The 16,762-nt window shown below is 29.1% G+C and overlaps 1 protein-coding gene across 1 annotated transcript; it reads right to left on the minus strand.

Moving 5' to 3' along the window:
• Positions 1 to 258: 258 nt before the first annotated feature.
• LOC111042137 (putative inorganic phosphate cotransporter) lies at positions 259 to 15,006 on the minus strand. Its single transcript, XM_022326658.1, has 5 exons — positions 14,914 to 15,006; positions 13,848 to 14,374; positions 3,334 to 3,684; positions 1,460 to 1,818; positions 259 to 583 (listed from the first exon to the last, which is right to left on the minus strand). The coding sequence occupies exons 1-5, from the start codon at positions 15,004 to 15,006 to the stop codon at positions 369 to 371; spliced, it is 1,545 nt and encodes a 514-aa protein (XP_022182350.1). The 3' UTR covers positions 259 to 368.
• Between the last annotated feature and the right edge of the window lie 1,756 nt (positions 15,007 to 16,762).

The raw sequence follows: 16,762 nt of genomic DNA on the forward strand, positions 1-16,762 counted from the left end.
TGATGAAGTTATTTCGTGCAACAAATTGAATACAAATGTAAGATAACATGTTTAAACATTGTTTTAAGCGTACTTATACCTATATTGCGTATTATGATCACAAAATCTCGACATATGTATTAGGTACGTATGGGACATGGGCTGATTTAAAATATAATAGAGGCTTAATAATTTTACACTCAGTATATCATTTAGATCATTATACTTGCCGTAGGTACCTATGCAAAAATAAAAAAATAAAAAATTGTGTTACTAATTCAATGGAGAATTTTTTTGAATAAAAATTAATTTAATAAAATTATTAGTACTCGAAGATTATTATTATGCTCGGTCAGTACGGTAGTCGTCTAAACGCCATTATTTTACGTTTACGGACGTATGTATCTTTCATCCCAGCATTGTTGTGTTGAGGAGCCAAACAATAGAAATAGTATGCTACACGTGATTGACAGAATGATGGTCACCTGGAATGTTACGCACCAGTTCATGGTGTCTGCTAATAAACATCGAATCACCACCGAATCAATTACATTTCCCATAGAGTAAAAAACATCACACATTGCTATTAGACTTCCCACATAACCTGAAATTGTTTAATAATGAAATTCAATGAAATTCTCCTCAAAAGTGTTTATGAAGTAAAAGCGTATTTTTACAAGCGCTCAAGTGTGTGTGTATCCAATAAATAAAGACTTATCAGAATAATAAATTATGATTAGAATTTTATATATTTTATATGAGTTTAATATGGATATTATAATAATACGTTATTACTTACTTACTGTTATTACTATAACGAACTTTTAACACGGTACGTTGATATTAAGTAAAAATAGAAGAAATATAAATAGAATATATATGAGTACTTACTAGAGTTTTTTAAAAACAATATTCTATCTGTACAATCATTTTAAAATCAATACATTATGGTTGGGTAGTTTTTCACGAAAAGACAAGAAATTTTACTGAACAGTTAGTAATAATTATTATAATATAGTATGCTATACAAGGGGTTTGATCAAGCATGTTCGTGGTTAACTTCTTTTTCTTCAATAATGTAGTTATTCAAAATCTAATTTTTAATTATACTTAGATATCATATTTTTAAATTCTTATGATTTTTGTACTGTTTAAGAAGGATTCTGTGGAGGTATAATAAACTAATATTTTTTCAAATTACAACTCTACTTTTCTACTGCAAATTATTTAGAGGATAATTTTTCTTAAAATGTTGGACTCGTCAGAATCAAAATTCAGACTAGTAGTTTTTGAGTTATTTAACTTTTGAAATCAGATTTTTAATAACCGCATTATTGAAGGAAAAAGTGAAGGGCTTGGCGAAATCACCCTGTATAGAACATCTATCTTAGTAGACTCTTATCAATTTAGAATAGTGAGTATAAGGCGTATACCTAACTTCACGTATATCAATTCAATGAAATTGTGTTTTTTTACTTACCGGGACATAAGTCCATAGAATTTATCCGAATACTGTTTCGTTCAAAGCCCAATAATATCACTGCCATACTTATAAATGTTTTGGCATACGACTCGTTACATCCAGAGAGGAAGGCGCCCAAGAGCATAAACGGTGATCCGATTAACACAATTCCTACGTACATCTTCCTGATCATTGTTTTCGTAATCGTGTCAATGTTCGCCAACGACTCGCCTAAGATTCCTGCGATTATAGACGTGATCCAACCGATTAGCCATGTCGCAAATACTGGTATGCCGTTTTTTACAACATCGCCACCTAGGACATTGGCAGTATAAATCGGTATCCCGGTAGTGATGAAGTTGTATAAAAATCCGAATCTGAAAAATAGAAGTATTTGAATAACAAGATATTAGTGTAATATCTTTGTACCTACCTATCTACCTACTTATCATGTCTATAATATATTATCAAAGTTTTTTTTTAATGTGCTAAACACAATTAATGTAACTCAGGATCAAGGGGATTCGGGCAAATACTGTTTTCTCCATGGCTCTTTTCCGCTAATTTTAAAAAAGGTTTGATTCCTGTTTCCACCAATATATTTATCAACTTATTTTGGCAAAACTATTAAACTTATACTCCATATTTACTTAAATACGCCAGTAATAAATATTTGGTAGGTACCCATTAGAATTTAATATACCTAATATAATATGTCGAATGTACGTGTATAAAAATAAATGATAATTTTTTTGTTTATAAGATAGTATGGTATGTTTAAATTTTAAGTCTTAACTATACATGGCTCAAATAAGAAAAAGCCACTCTACATAAATAATAATACATAAACACCTACATGGTATTTTTTATTCCACATAGTTTCCATACACATAATAATGACAATAACTAATAAGTCATATGAAACAATTTATGTTATAACATAATACATTATACTATATCAAATGAATTGTGTAGATTTTATACAATTTGTGTAAATGTATACAAAATGAGAAAGAATTTTTAGTTGTTTTATAATATTTTGAATGTATAACATTATAATACATTTTGGTGAAAAGGGGTAATTACCAGGGATTAGGTCCTACTAAAGTAGGACTACTATCTTATGCAAGCTATACAAACTATCCTAGTCCTCGTGGTCACAACATATTACATTACATTATACATTGTATCGGTTAAACAGGTATCGGTTTGTTCATAAAGTTGCTAAAAGATTGATAGCTTTGACAAAAAGATTTCTTACTTCGCAAAAATATAAACAACCCACATACTAATACTTAGAAAATTCCCTATATTGAACTCCTCAAAAACAGTTATTATTGGATATACTTAAAATGTATAAAATTACTATTTTTGACAAGTAGTTAAATGTTATTATATTTTTAAACATGATCGGTAAATGTAATGGAGTAGACTATACCCTTTCGTTTAATTTTTTGGGAACCATTTGTAATTTAATTTAAACAATATACTTTAAATTTTGTTAAAAAAAGTGTGAACATACATTTGAGTATAATGTATATTTAATACGGGGTTTACCAAGCATGCTCACCCCCATTGGCCCCATTTCATGTTGAAGTAAGTGCAAAGTACCTACATAAGTATCAAATCAATATTTATAGAAAAAAAACTTTACAACGACTTTTGGTAGAATATCCGTTCTATAAAGATATACAGATTATAATATACGGTGCATAGTAGAACGCAAAACAAATATGCTGCAAGGGGATTAAAACCAGCTTTCTCGACTCATCCTATCTGAATATCCTACTTGTGATCCCCAACACGCAATTTCCTACTTAGAATTCTCTTTTAGAAATTGTAACAATAATAATAATCAAGTATATTGAATACAGCAGCCATGTCTCCCTTACCCGAAAGATGCGTTCAGCAGACTGACAAACGGCATAGATCGCATGATTACTGTCCAAGCTGTCGAGATGAACGCGGCAGACCGGGGGGTGTTGTTTACATCACTGGCGTAAGGTGTGAGATGAATCATGGTCGCCCACACGGCCACCCAGATGAATCCGAGGGCGGACAGTGCCAAGTAGCTGCCTTCATGCGATATGTTAGGTATGGCGATTCCACTGAACAAGTGCCCGAAGGAGCCACCGAACATCGTGCCGGAGAACATGAACGTCGAGTACAGGATAATGTTCGTTTTCGGTATGATTTTACCGGCCAAAGTCCCGCCGCACGACCCGGCAGGTCCGAACGCACACCTGAACAACACGAATACACGATATCGAAACAGGTGATGATCATAATATTTTTTTTGGTAAAAAGCAATCATCACATCGATGTATTGAACAAGATTAAAACAAACAGAGATCAAACAATTTATTCGAGTAATCAACACAATTAAAGAAAATAATTTTATTTCTAGGTCGGCATACATAATAGGTAATGCACATCATCCATGACTAATATATGATCTACATATTATTCATTTTATAAATCGTTTCTATCTGTTATATAGGTAGATTATTTCTACGTTAGTCATATGCTCTGTTCGACTGACTAGGTGTATTACATACAGGCGGTTTTTGTTTAGTGTATTTACTATTTTTTTTTCTCGCTTGTAATGTTCCGGGAAGTATACCTAAAGTATTATTTTTAATTACTATTCTTAAACGTTTCAAAATATAAAATTGTTTACGATTTATGTAATCTCAAAATTAAATATTCTTTGTATTTTCTGGGATATTGCCAAGTTCGTGAAAAAATAATCACCCTGTAATCTGTATAATCGATTTAATAATGTTAGGTTATATTATGAGGTTGGTTGAATTATCATTTGAAGGGGATTATTTAGGTAGGCATAATGTAATCTTATGAGAGTTTATGGTGATAGGTTATCCTGGTTATATGAGATTATAAGTGAGGTATATATCCGTCACTAGTCACTACAAACATAACAGTTTCTGCCACATCAAAATTATTACTCTACTGTTACATTATTATATTTTAAACAGATATTATTTTTCGGACCAACCGATTTTACAGATTAAAATCGCCAAATATTGCTTGCAGTTATTTAATCATCGTAAATTATGTATTACAACTGCTTCTGTATATAAATGTTATATTTTGGAGCATTCAGTATATTTCGAGAGTGCGTGAACAGTGGGCGTAAATAACTGAACACAATTAAAACTTATTCTACTGATATCGTAATAAGCAAAAAGTGTACAAATATTTGTCCATAACATAATATACAAGTACAGGTAGATATAAATATATAATATAACTCCCACAGACTATATTATGAAATCATAGCAAAGTATATTTTATACCGTCTGTGATTGTAGAATTATGCTATTATTGTCTATTGAAGACGATTTGTATTTTATATTATTTTGAAAACAATTGTCAATTGTTTGTGGAACGAAAACTTTTAATTAATTTAGTATAATAGAATAATATAGATACATAAAGTCATCCGAAAATTAATTAGGTGTAATATTTAGGTTAATGTAATTAAATTTCAAATGGTAAAATAATTGTTACTTAAATGTATAAAAGATCTCAGGTTAAATTTCAAAAGAAAACTTTTAAATTAAACCCGGAGGTTGTTTCTCTCAGACTTTGTATTTTAGATTTTTATAAATATTATATTTGTTCAGGTACTTTTTTGAAAAGTTTTTAATCACATAATTTGAAACGGAGAATTTACTTGTCCATCCTGATTATCTACTACTTTAGTTGAGCTCTTTTTGTAAATACATGAAAAAAATTTTAACAATAGAAATTTAGACAGGGAACTATTATATTTAAAAAGATTTTAGAAAGGCTTTAAAGATGTTATTTTAATTAACAATTCATTTTTTAATATTTTTTTTTTTTTACAACAATATTAAACACATACCTAGTTCATAACATGCTCAATATTCTTTCGTTAATTAAATTCTAAAGCATACGAAAGCAAGTATAAAAATAATACTAACTACATATAATTTACAGTTATTGTTTTAACAATATAGTTTTAAAAAAACGAGAAAAATAACTAAAATTATCTAATCGATTGCCTTAGCTAAAATTGAAATAAATTATAATGACTTTTAGTTTAGTTAGATCAATTTATGAGCATTATCTTAGTCTAGAGTTAATAAATTTAGTTATTTAATAATTGCACGTGGTGCCATGCTCATATTAATGGTGAGTTGTAGCATAGGTAACAAAAAAAAACCACATAGAATTTGCATTGTGATTACTGATTAACAAACGATGGTCCGTTTAAGAATTCAGAATACAAGGCAGAATGCTAGAAAAATCTAGGATAGAAAAATGTGGGTCGTAACATAAACGTCGCTGTATCAGATTTTTAAGATTAAGAATTTATAAGAGAAATAAAAAATGTGTACATAGGTCACATTTGAAAAAATCCTCTGATTTGAGTATACGTGATAGGATTGTAGTACAAAATTTAAATATTTATAAAAATAAAAATAAAAATAAGTTGTCTCAAATAAATACATTCATAATGCAGTATATAAGAACATAATAATATTACATACGGTTTAACTGAATCGAAATCGATTTTTTTTTCTCCACAACCGTTGTATAATGTATAAACACACAGTTACATAATATTGTATATTATTAGCTATAACATCATTGGAGTTATGAATAAATATAGCTGAGAAATATTTTTAATTTAGCTTATATTTATAATATTTTGGCCTCGTACAATGCATTCAACTCAAAATAATCAAGAATTTAGGGAATCGCTTAAAATCTTAACAGACAGTACACAAATAAATGTGTTTACGCTTAACATAGAACTTATCTCGAAGACTTGTACAAAAATATATTAGGTATAGTAATAACCTTGAAAAATATAAACCTACCCATTATTTTTCTACAATTGTTTAGTGGTTCGTGTATTGTTCTTTTTTTATTGTTTTGAAAATATATAAAATATAAATTTAATATTCGCTGTGAAATTACATTATTTTGTAAAAAAGGAAAGATAAAATCTCATAACTCGCATATAATTATGTTATGAAATTTTCGTTTTTGAATATTTTAATATAAAATAGCTAATTCTATATAATTATAATAAACAATATATTTTAAAATATATTCCCAATTTCATTTGAGATATTTGAAGTAAATATTTAAATTTAACCTATAATTTGGCATTTATGTGAGAATGATCGATAAATAATAATAGCAAATTGTTTCAATAATTTAATAAAAAAATAAAACAAAATTGTTGGTAGGTTATTTTATATTTTGTACACAAATCATCCTATTTTTAATATATTTATATATATTTTTTTCGTTACCTAGTTTATTTTTATCTTTATCCATATCTACGTTAGCTCTTAAGTATAACCCACATGAATCTTAATTTTTTACGAGTATTTCACATGCAATTACTTTAGATAGGTACCTACATATAAAAAAATTGTTTTTTTAAAATTAAATGTGTCTCTCAATTTTCATTATACATAATAATACTATTAACTATTTTTCGTTGATTAAAAACAATATCTTATGGCTTATATTTATAATATAATATAATATAATATATTCATAATATATATTGAGTATGGGTACTTAAAATTGTATGTGTTTAGACTAAGATGAAATTATTAATTATGGATAGTTCAATAGTTGTTGACAGTCACTTGTCTCGCTCCGCACATATCAGTAGTTAGTAGTAAGTAGTAAGTAAGAAAGTAAGTATAGTTGATTAGTTGATTATATTTTGTTGTACATCATTGTGTTTGATAAATTATTTCGAGTTTCCAACAATAGTGTTTATAGAGTGATCAAGAACTCATAAAAATAATTTAATTTAATTACATTTTTTTTTTTATCTTGCCGATTAATCAATATCTTACGATAAGACTCATATACAATTTACGGCCATGTTATAATAAATTACAATACAAAATCTATAAATAAATAATATTATTGTCAAGTTAAAAAAATTTACCAACATATAAAATATATACAAATGCTTAAGAAAAAATGTTGTCATATCATGTAAATTATTGATTTTTAGTTTCATATGTTTTAAATCCGCATTGTTTTCAATCTTAGATATATTTTCTTTTTTTAGACCTTTTTAAGAGAATTTTAATTATTTATTATTATTTTTTAAATTAAATATCATAACAAACTATATTGGTTATGTATATATATATATTTGTTATAATTATTCTTCATTTAGATCAAAAACGTTTTCGGTTTATCAAATAAATAATCAGTGCACAATAATTATCCAAGTCTATAAATGTATTAAGTATTGTTTGAAAAACAATAAATATTAGAATAACAATAATGTACTGAGATGGATATGTCGTAACCATCTCATTATTTTATAGTTAGTTTTTTTATATTATTTTATAGTTTTTTGTTTTATTTTTTTATTTCTCTTACGTCATAGCCACAACTGAGAAATTTGACAAAGTATATTGTCACATAAAAATGTATCTTATTACGCAAAATCATTTTAAGTCAAACAAAATAATCACTCGAAAAAAAAATAATGAATACGAAGAATCGAGATAGAGAATTACGAAAAACTCGAAATTCTAGAATTGGCCATAATAATGAAGTATTCAGAATACAGTAACTCAACAATCAGCTGTCAGAAAATGCTAGAGGATACGTCAAATGGAAGGGAGGGGGTGCTGATAGTGGTTAAGTCGGTCGTAAATACGATGTCGATATGAAAACGAATTTTTATGGAGTGGAAAATGTGAAGTTAATAACATTATAAATTAAAATACTTAATGACATTGTTATACAATGAGAACATCTAATAATAATCATCTAAAAAAAGTGTGTGGGCGGATGTCTCGGGTTCGTGGGTGTCGGTGTTACCCAACAGCGCCGGCAGGGCCGTATTGAATCCACGGTTGTATTTCGAAGCTTAAATATTCGTCCGAATAATTAAGTTATTATTATTATTATTATTATTATTATTGGTGTTGTTGTTGTTGTTGTTGTTGTTCGTATAGGTAATATAATACATACTACTGCGCCACGTTAAGACTTTTAGGTACCCTTATGCTCTTATCTGAATAGCATCCTAAAATTCTATTAAATTTGTGTTTGCTCCACCGCAATCGTTGGTACCTACTAGAGTACTCACTGTCCCCATCATTAACACAAATATGAATATTATTATTGGATAGTGTGAAACGTATTTTTTGGGTCCTAAAAAAGGCTCAATACTATTACTCAGGATTTTTTTTTGTTATATTCCTCGATTTGCACGAATTAATTATTTTTTTGATTAACACCGTCATGTTCACCTCGGACTAATTTTGGGAACCATACTGTCGTTTTGACGGTTTTCACGGACGGAATACGCTCATTTTCCGTACCCCTCTAATGTAACCCGTGACAGAATAGCATCGTAAAATCCTATTAAATTTGTGTTTTCTCGACCGCACGTTTAGCTACCTACATACAACAGTACTCCCTCGTTAACGCAAACCCGGTTAACACGAATTATTGGATAATGCGAACAGTAATTTTCCGGTCCCGAAAAGGCTCTAACTTAGGACTTTTTTGGTTTCTTCAGTTTATTCGAGTTTTTCGATTACCTAACACAACATATATTTTTGACAAAAGTTGGAAACCATATTGTCATTTTGTTTTGTTAACACGGACAGGAAACTATAATTTTCTATTTTCGTTTTATTAAATAATACATGAAATTATCTTCGGATATAACAGTTACCTAAGTAATCACTTATGTACAATAAAGATGTTTTCGTTTATCTCATCAATGCATTATCTTCTCCCTACATATAATCTAGTTCGGTGTTAATCGATTTCGTTCGAGTTAATTGCTCTGTCGATCAGTTTCAAGTTAATTTTGTTAGTAATACTTTGTTATAATACTTGAAGTTGAAGATTTGAAAATAGAATGAGTTTGAAAAGGAAGCAAATGTAAAATAAAAATTGTGGAAACACAAAAATATAGAATTTAAATTTTTTTTAAACCTTATTTATTTATTTAATTTGTTTAGTATCAATGTAGGTACCTACCAAGTAATGTGACATAACTTCTATTTATAAACGGGGTGATACATTTAACATAAGACAATTATTATTTCAAAAACACTATCATTTAAAAATTAATAACATAAAATCAATAACATTTTAAGTCTTTACAGAACAATGGTCCTTATATTATTTTTATTGCTATTATTTATTGAGTTTTTCACTCTTGCAAATAACGACTTTTATTTTTTAATTTCATAATATCAAATAGAATATTACTTGAAGTATTTTTATCTATAAAAATAAAATTTTAGTAAAGAAGGTAGTATATTAGTTATACGAATTTAAAGTTTAGATTAGCGTACAATGTACCATCATAATATTATAAAGGGTACCCATACTCTCCACTCCATTCATCTATACTTAAAAATGTAATACTATTATAACTCAAAAACAAACTACATCGAAAACTACTAACTTAATTTTTATACAACGAAGTCTTGGGTTGTTTTATTAATTTTTAGAGCATATTTATAGATTTTCGAGTTGGTGTAAAAAATACAATCTACAATAATGTGTTTGTGTGGTTTAGATCTCTCAAAGATTTTTCTTTTAAAGCACGGCCAAGGATAGATAATGATGGATTCAAATGATATGACTTGAATTAAATATTGCTTATACATTTCAATGATAAAATAACATTATGATGACACGGCGTCATGGATAGGCATTTCATGGCCATGGCGGTCGTGGTTCTGTTCCCTCCGTAATACAACAATACACCTAAGTGTAGTTTACATACTGGTTAGTTCAATGCATGTGAAAAATTTGAGTTTGGTGAAAATAATTTGAACTCTATAAAGATTAATAGTATAATTTTCCCACAATGAATATCACATTTTCTTATAACTTGGAATGAAATAATCAGCATTAGTTTTTATTTTTAGTGAACAAATATTGACATTGTAATACTAATTTGTTCATAAACAAATGTAGCCATTTAGTACCTATAATCATTTATTGAAATATTTGTAATGGATATCACATTTTCAGAAAAAATCAAGTTACCTGGCCCGATAAATGCACGAGCCTGTTGCACTTCCCGCATCATTAAATCAGTTTACGAAATGGATAAACTTTAATAAACTGTTTTATATGATTATAAACATAAATACAATTAATTGATAGTTGATGACTGATTATTGATATTATACTGTATTCATTTTCATGAGATATTAATACAAATTATGTCTTCCACACATGATTAAATGTTGATGAAAAAAATCTCTAGTTATTTAACTTTTGAGATAATTATTCAACATACTTCAACATATTGATAACTTTTGATGTATTGTGTATTATTCAAATCTAAGTCAACACTTGAAACATTAGTTTAATCTATATGTTAAAAATTAATTTTACTTCTAATAAAATATCAAAAAACTTTAAATCTACTAAAATATTATAAAAACGTAAACTGCAGTACTTAAACACTTAAATACAACAGACTTATGATTAGTGGTTAATATTTTATTGAGAGTCGTTATTAATTATTATGATATACATTAGAATTGTATTAGAGTACAATAATTGATTTTTGTATAACGGCATTTATAAGATAAAAATTGACGTGGCCTGTGACAGACGTGGATAAAAAAAAGTCCCTTCAAACGCAATGCGCTTAGGCACTTATCTAACAAACTTTGTTGATGACATTTCAAGCTGTGCGTAGTAATATTAAAATAAAATGATTAAATTAAATTAAACTAAAACCAATACATTTTTCCCATGTAAAATATCCACGGAGATGCATCATATCCCCCCATCCGCAATAGTTATATTATATGAACGAACACACCACAAAATTGTTATCTTTAATTTATTACGTTCAATTAACTAAAATTAAAAATTCCTCAGCTAAAGTAATGGGCAGAATTTCACGTAAGTATCCAACTCATGGAATGCGCAGATTATTTCATACAATAATATACCTGTAGTGCTGAACAACGTATGCAATATTGGAATAATATATCTTACAGGAAAATATGTGAATCGCAGGTTATAAAATACTAAGGTCTGAAAGTTAATGAAAACAATCTAAATCAACTTCAGACAGTAAAAAATAAAATGCTTAGAAAGTTCAGTTGTAAGCTAATTATAGTTAACAAACAATAAATTGAAATAAAAATTATATTTTATTAAAAATATTAATTTAACTGAGTTAAAAATTAATACATTTTTTAATTAATACATTTTTTAATTACCACCAAAGCCACACACCGGAGTTATAGCTATTTATCTTTTAAATTGTTTAAACAATAACTAAATAAAAACATTTTAACATTTGATCTTGTTGAAATCCAGCAGTAGTGGTTAGGTTGTGCAATATCGCACGTTAGGGTCAACTAAAATCTAAATTATTAAATAAAGGAAAGCATATTTATTTTGTTTTTAGAAAATCATTGCATATAGCTTAAAAAAAAAGTAAAATATTTCATAGTTAGAATTAAAAAATAATAGTAGCTATATCGTACGGTTATATTATACTAGCTAAAGCTGCATGACATTGCACTAGACAAAATAGATAATGCCAGTGGATTTACTCTGTCATGGACTCAATTAAATGTTAACTATTTTTATTTTTAGCACAGTCATTCGGTTGATTTAGGCAAAATATAAAATATAGGTCTAAAATTATATACAATTATAATAACTGGGGGACGAGGTGACCGAGTGGTCTGACGCGTCCGCTGCGACGCAGCCGGTCGCGGTTCGATCCTCGGCCACCGGGCGGCATTTTTCTCCGGACAAGTCGCTGTGACCGGAGAACAAGTGCTGTCATCCCCCACCCCCGGGGCATGGCAGAAACCTACGGGTGCCCCATTCGAAATTCTGCCAAATCAAACACACACGTGTTCCCCCCTACCGTCCCAAAAACCTACAATACAAACCTATACAACACAAAAACCCAATGGCCTATGTCGCCGAGGGCTCTCTCCTTGAAAAAAAAAAAAAAAAAAATTATAATAACTATTTTATTTTACGTACGAGGTCTGTTCAAAAAGTACCCGGATCTTATTTTTAATAAATATTAAAGTTATACATTATTTAAAGATATTTCCTTCGAAATACTCTCCTCCTGATGCAATAGTCCCAGTGTTCTTGCTATTTTCCGAAAGTCCTTTGAAGCTGCTCTGAAGTTAAGACTTTGAGTTCTGCTGCCGTATTGGCTTTAATTTCTTCTACATCTTGAAATCGTTGTCCTTTGGTGCACATTTTAGTTTAGGGAAAAGAAAAAAATCATACGGGTCCAGAACAGAATAATAGGGAGGGTGCGGGACGACAACAATTTTTTTTATCAGCCAAAAATGCACTTATTGACAGCGCCGAAGGGGCTGGCGCATTGTCGTGGTGAAGAAATCAGGTTCTTGTTTGCCATTTTTTCTCCCAAACGTATTAATACGTCTTTGTAGAATACTTGATTTACTGTTTATCCATGGGGTACAAATTCATAATGAACAATAGTTTAAATATCAAAAAAACAATCAGCATTGTCTTGACTTTTGACGTTTTTCACTGAGATGACCGAGATCGTACCCATAAACCCATGTCTCGCCACCTGCTTAATGTTTTTATAAAATTCGGATCGATAGAACGATTTTAAAGGTATTGACAAATCGTTAAACGATTTTCATTTTGTTCGAACATATCGCAAAACAACAAACAAAACAAACTGATTCGATTTAACCATATATTAATTTAAACTGAGATAAACTAGTGGCTTGGGTTTTGTTTAAAATATTCACTTATATGTAGGGAATATATCTATATATAATTTAAAACGTTATCGTGCCTAGATTAGCGGTAACAATATTTGTCTCGGTACTTTTTGACCTCGTACTGTAAACCTTATGAAAAAAATGATACATTTATCGCGAGCCAACAAATCCTTTCAGGGGACTCTCTTTAAAATCGAAATTAAAAAAATTGGCTTTGAAGATGCACATCCTCGGATATAGAATCATGCGCTCAATTTGAGAACCACAAGTGCGATAGACTTGGCTCGCTTACACACACAAACAATGCATTACTTTAATACAATTAGATGAACATGATTTATTTTATTAATTTGGTACCCATTGAATTATTTTTAAAATCAACTAGAAAAATATAAGTTTGAAAGCGATGATATAAGGCAGATAGTTGATCAGTAGATTAAATACCTCGTTAATGTTTCAACTTGACGTTAACTTTTTGACTGGTCAGTGGTCAATGCCTCCACTTTTCCTTATACCAACCCATACTATAATAATGTAGTCGCATATGTTTTTTTCTTACACACACGTGTAGCACATGTTGTAAGCCGATGTCCTGTATAGAAAGAACCTAAGCTAATAATCTGACCTGACCTTACCCTTGCAGGAACCTGAGGAACGTGACGGCCACCCAACTGTTGAACTGGACGAACGCAACCGGCACCAGTGCCAAAGTGGAGGCCGTGATGCCCATGGACCACAGCATTATGGAGCGCTCGTAACCGCGACTCGAGTACACGCCACCCGGGAGAGTGGACACCAGTGTGCCTAAAAAGTACGCACCCATCGTGAACGCCTGTTCTCGGATCGTCCAGTCCAGCCGCCTGGCCACCACGGTTGTGGAGTTTGCTCCCACGTTTAGGATGGCGCCCGGACACAGCGGCCGGTCTGTCGCTTCCGGTACCAGCGGCAAGATCATCATCACCATCATCGAGTACGTGAAATGTACTCGGACGGTTAGCAGAAACGAGTACGCCAAGAACATCATCGTCAGCCAACCGTTGGTCGCGCAACTCTTCCAACGCTGCTGCACCGTGCATGGCCCGACCACGTTGACGTTGTTAATGTTGTCGTCTTCGTCATCATCGTCTTTGTTGTTGTTATTGTTGTCTTTATCCCGCGACCACTATTTATTTGTGTATTGAAATCATAGCAATAATGTATAATTGATTAAAACAAATTAATTGTTGAACAATTAACTGTAATATTGTAGTTTAGTCATTAGTTAAGAAGTACTTTTGTTGTTAATACATTTAATCAAAATGGTCAGCGATCACGTATGTGCACCAACCACTTAATGATTAGATATTTTCTTTTAAAAAATAAAATATTTAAGTGATGTTTAGTAATTATTTACTAACTTACTTCAAGTACGTTGAAAACATATTTTTTTTTATTATTTAAAAAAAATATTTTATATACCCCTGAAAAATTAATATTGTACAACTGTATACCGTAGTGATTTATATATTGCAGGTTACATTAAATAAAATAATCGATAAAGAAAATAGTATTTCCAAAATACAAACATACAATAGTATAACATATTATGTACTGCAGCCTAATGTACATTGCATAGGACTGTGGGTTTCAATATGGTTATAATAAATTGATATTGATAAAAATATTTTTTTAATTACATCCACTGACTTTATAGTTTTATACGTTTGTTGTTTTTTCTTTGGGCATTTTATTGTTCTTGGATGATTGAGTGTCAGTATTCACCAAAAAGTACCACTCATACTGCGGGCCACACATCTATATTGTATTATAGATTTCGATTTTTCAAATACCTATTTTTTACCTCCCTCCGAATAAATGGAATAGAAAACAGTTTTCTTTTAAATCCATATATCGGCCTCTTTTTGTGAATTTCAACACCTGGGGGATATTATTGATTTTTTTTTTAAGTCACGCTAAGAATTGACATCGTTATAAAGACGCTATTTTGTATAGTACTATAGTTCATTGGAAATTTATATTTCATAAAAAAATACAATATTATTATCAGTTATAATGTGTGTTCATTATTCAGAAACAAAATTAAGTAAATATATATTTTAAGAAATGTAGAATATCATAAAAAACTTTATATTGGTCAAGAATAATGTATATTATAGAGTATATACGATAACACCGTTATTTAAATTAATTAGCATTTGTATAATTAGGTATATATGAATATTTATTTCGTTTATCTATTCTACTCATGACTAAAACATTATTATGCATAATTTAAACTTTAAAGTAGATTGGTACCTACAAAGTTATATTAATGTTTATTCTATATGAGCAGGTGCCTACATTAATACATCTATGCCAATCAATTGGGTACTTATTTATTAAATATTAGACAAAACCTTTTTTAGCTAAGAAACATTGCTAAATATTAAAAACAGCATATAAATTAATTAGGATAACGAAAATAATCGTATTGATATAAATGGTTTAATTTTCTATGTATTAAATTAATTTTGTTATTAGTGTAAAAGTTTTACAATTACAATTTCATTCAAAAATATTTTAAATTAAAATAACGGAAGTAGGAACCAACTTAAACATTTTAGTATTTCTGTTTCAAATTTTTAGATTTAACATTGAATAAGTTTTTACGTATTTCATATACAAATAGTCACATATACACATATCACGATGGTTATGTATTTATTAATAAAAAACTTTCAAATTTTGAAACTTTGACTATATATTTTTGTTTTGTCGTAGTAAATAGTTCAAGAACAAAAATTTATGAAATATTATTAAAAAAACGTTTTTTGTTGTACCTATATACAACTAACTGTAATAAGATATTTTGCTTACAAGGAACACAAAATTCACCGAATAATTTATTACTTAGTAAATGACATTAATTCAAATTTGTGTATAAAATTAAGTGTTATCTATTGTTTACATATTGAATTTAGCTCTAAAAACAAATAGTTTCAGTTAAAAAGTCAGTCAAATTCGAAATTTGACCATTTTTTGCATAACACATTGTATCAATAAAGATTAATAGGATTACGATACTATAATTTTTAAACTTTAAAGTCAACAATGCAATTTATTAATAAACTCATAAATACTACTTGGCTTCTATCAGTTTTCCACTGGCACTATGATATTATATGTACATAGTATAATATGTAATGAGTAATGACCCACATATTTTTGACTAAAAAGTACTCAATATAGACAATTCAAATGTCTATTGTTTAAGTTCGTGTAGTATAGCAATAATAATGCATGTGTTTATTTAGAACAAACTTAATGTAAAGGTTCTAAACTAAGGTGCCCTGAAATTATTTCAAATATAAAGCAATCATACATATTTTTCACAATTAAAAAAAATTGATTTTACAAAAGATAATATTAATATTATTAATAGCGTATGTGTTTAACAAAATAACATAGTTTATATAATGCACCTGTTGTGTTTATATCAAGCTAAAGAAAACCCATGTTATAAAATATAAATAAAAATAAACGATATACTACTAATATATGACGCTTCCGG

This window comes from Myzus persicae, unplaced genomic scaffold, assembly GCF_001856785.1.
Source record: "Myzus persicae strain clone G006 unplaced genomic scaffold, MPER_G0061.0, whole genome shotgun sequence".
Lineage (NCBI taxonomy): Eukaryota > Metazoa > Arthropoda > Insecta > Hemiptera > Aphididae > Myzus > Myzus persicae.

Coding starts and splice junctions, on each gene's coding strand:
- LOC111042137 (XM_022326658.1), bottom strand. CDS start 15,006: ATGTGTGGCCCGCAGTATGAGTGGTACTTTTTGGTGAATACTGACACT. Junction 1,819..3,333: donor CTGCTGAACGCATCTTTCGG/GTAAGGGAGACA, acceptor TCTATTTTTCAG/ATTCGGATTTTTATACAACT. Junction 584..1,459: donor TTCTATGGACTTATGTCCCG/GTAAGTAAAAAA, acceptor AAACAATTTCAG/GTTATGTGGGAAGTCTAATA.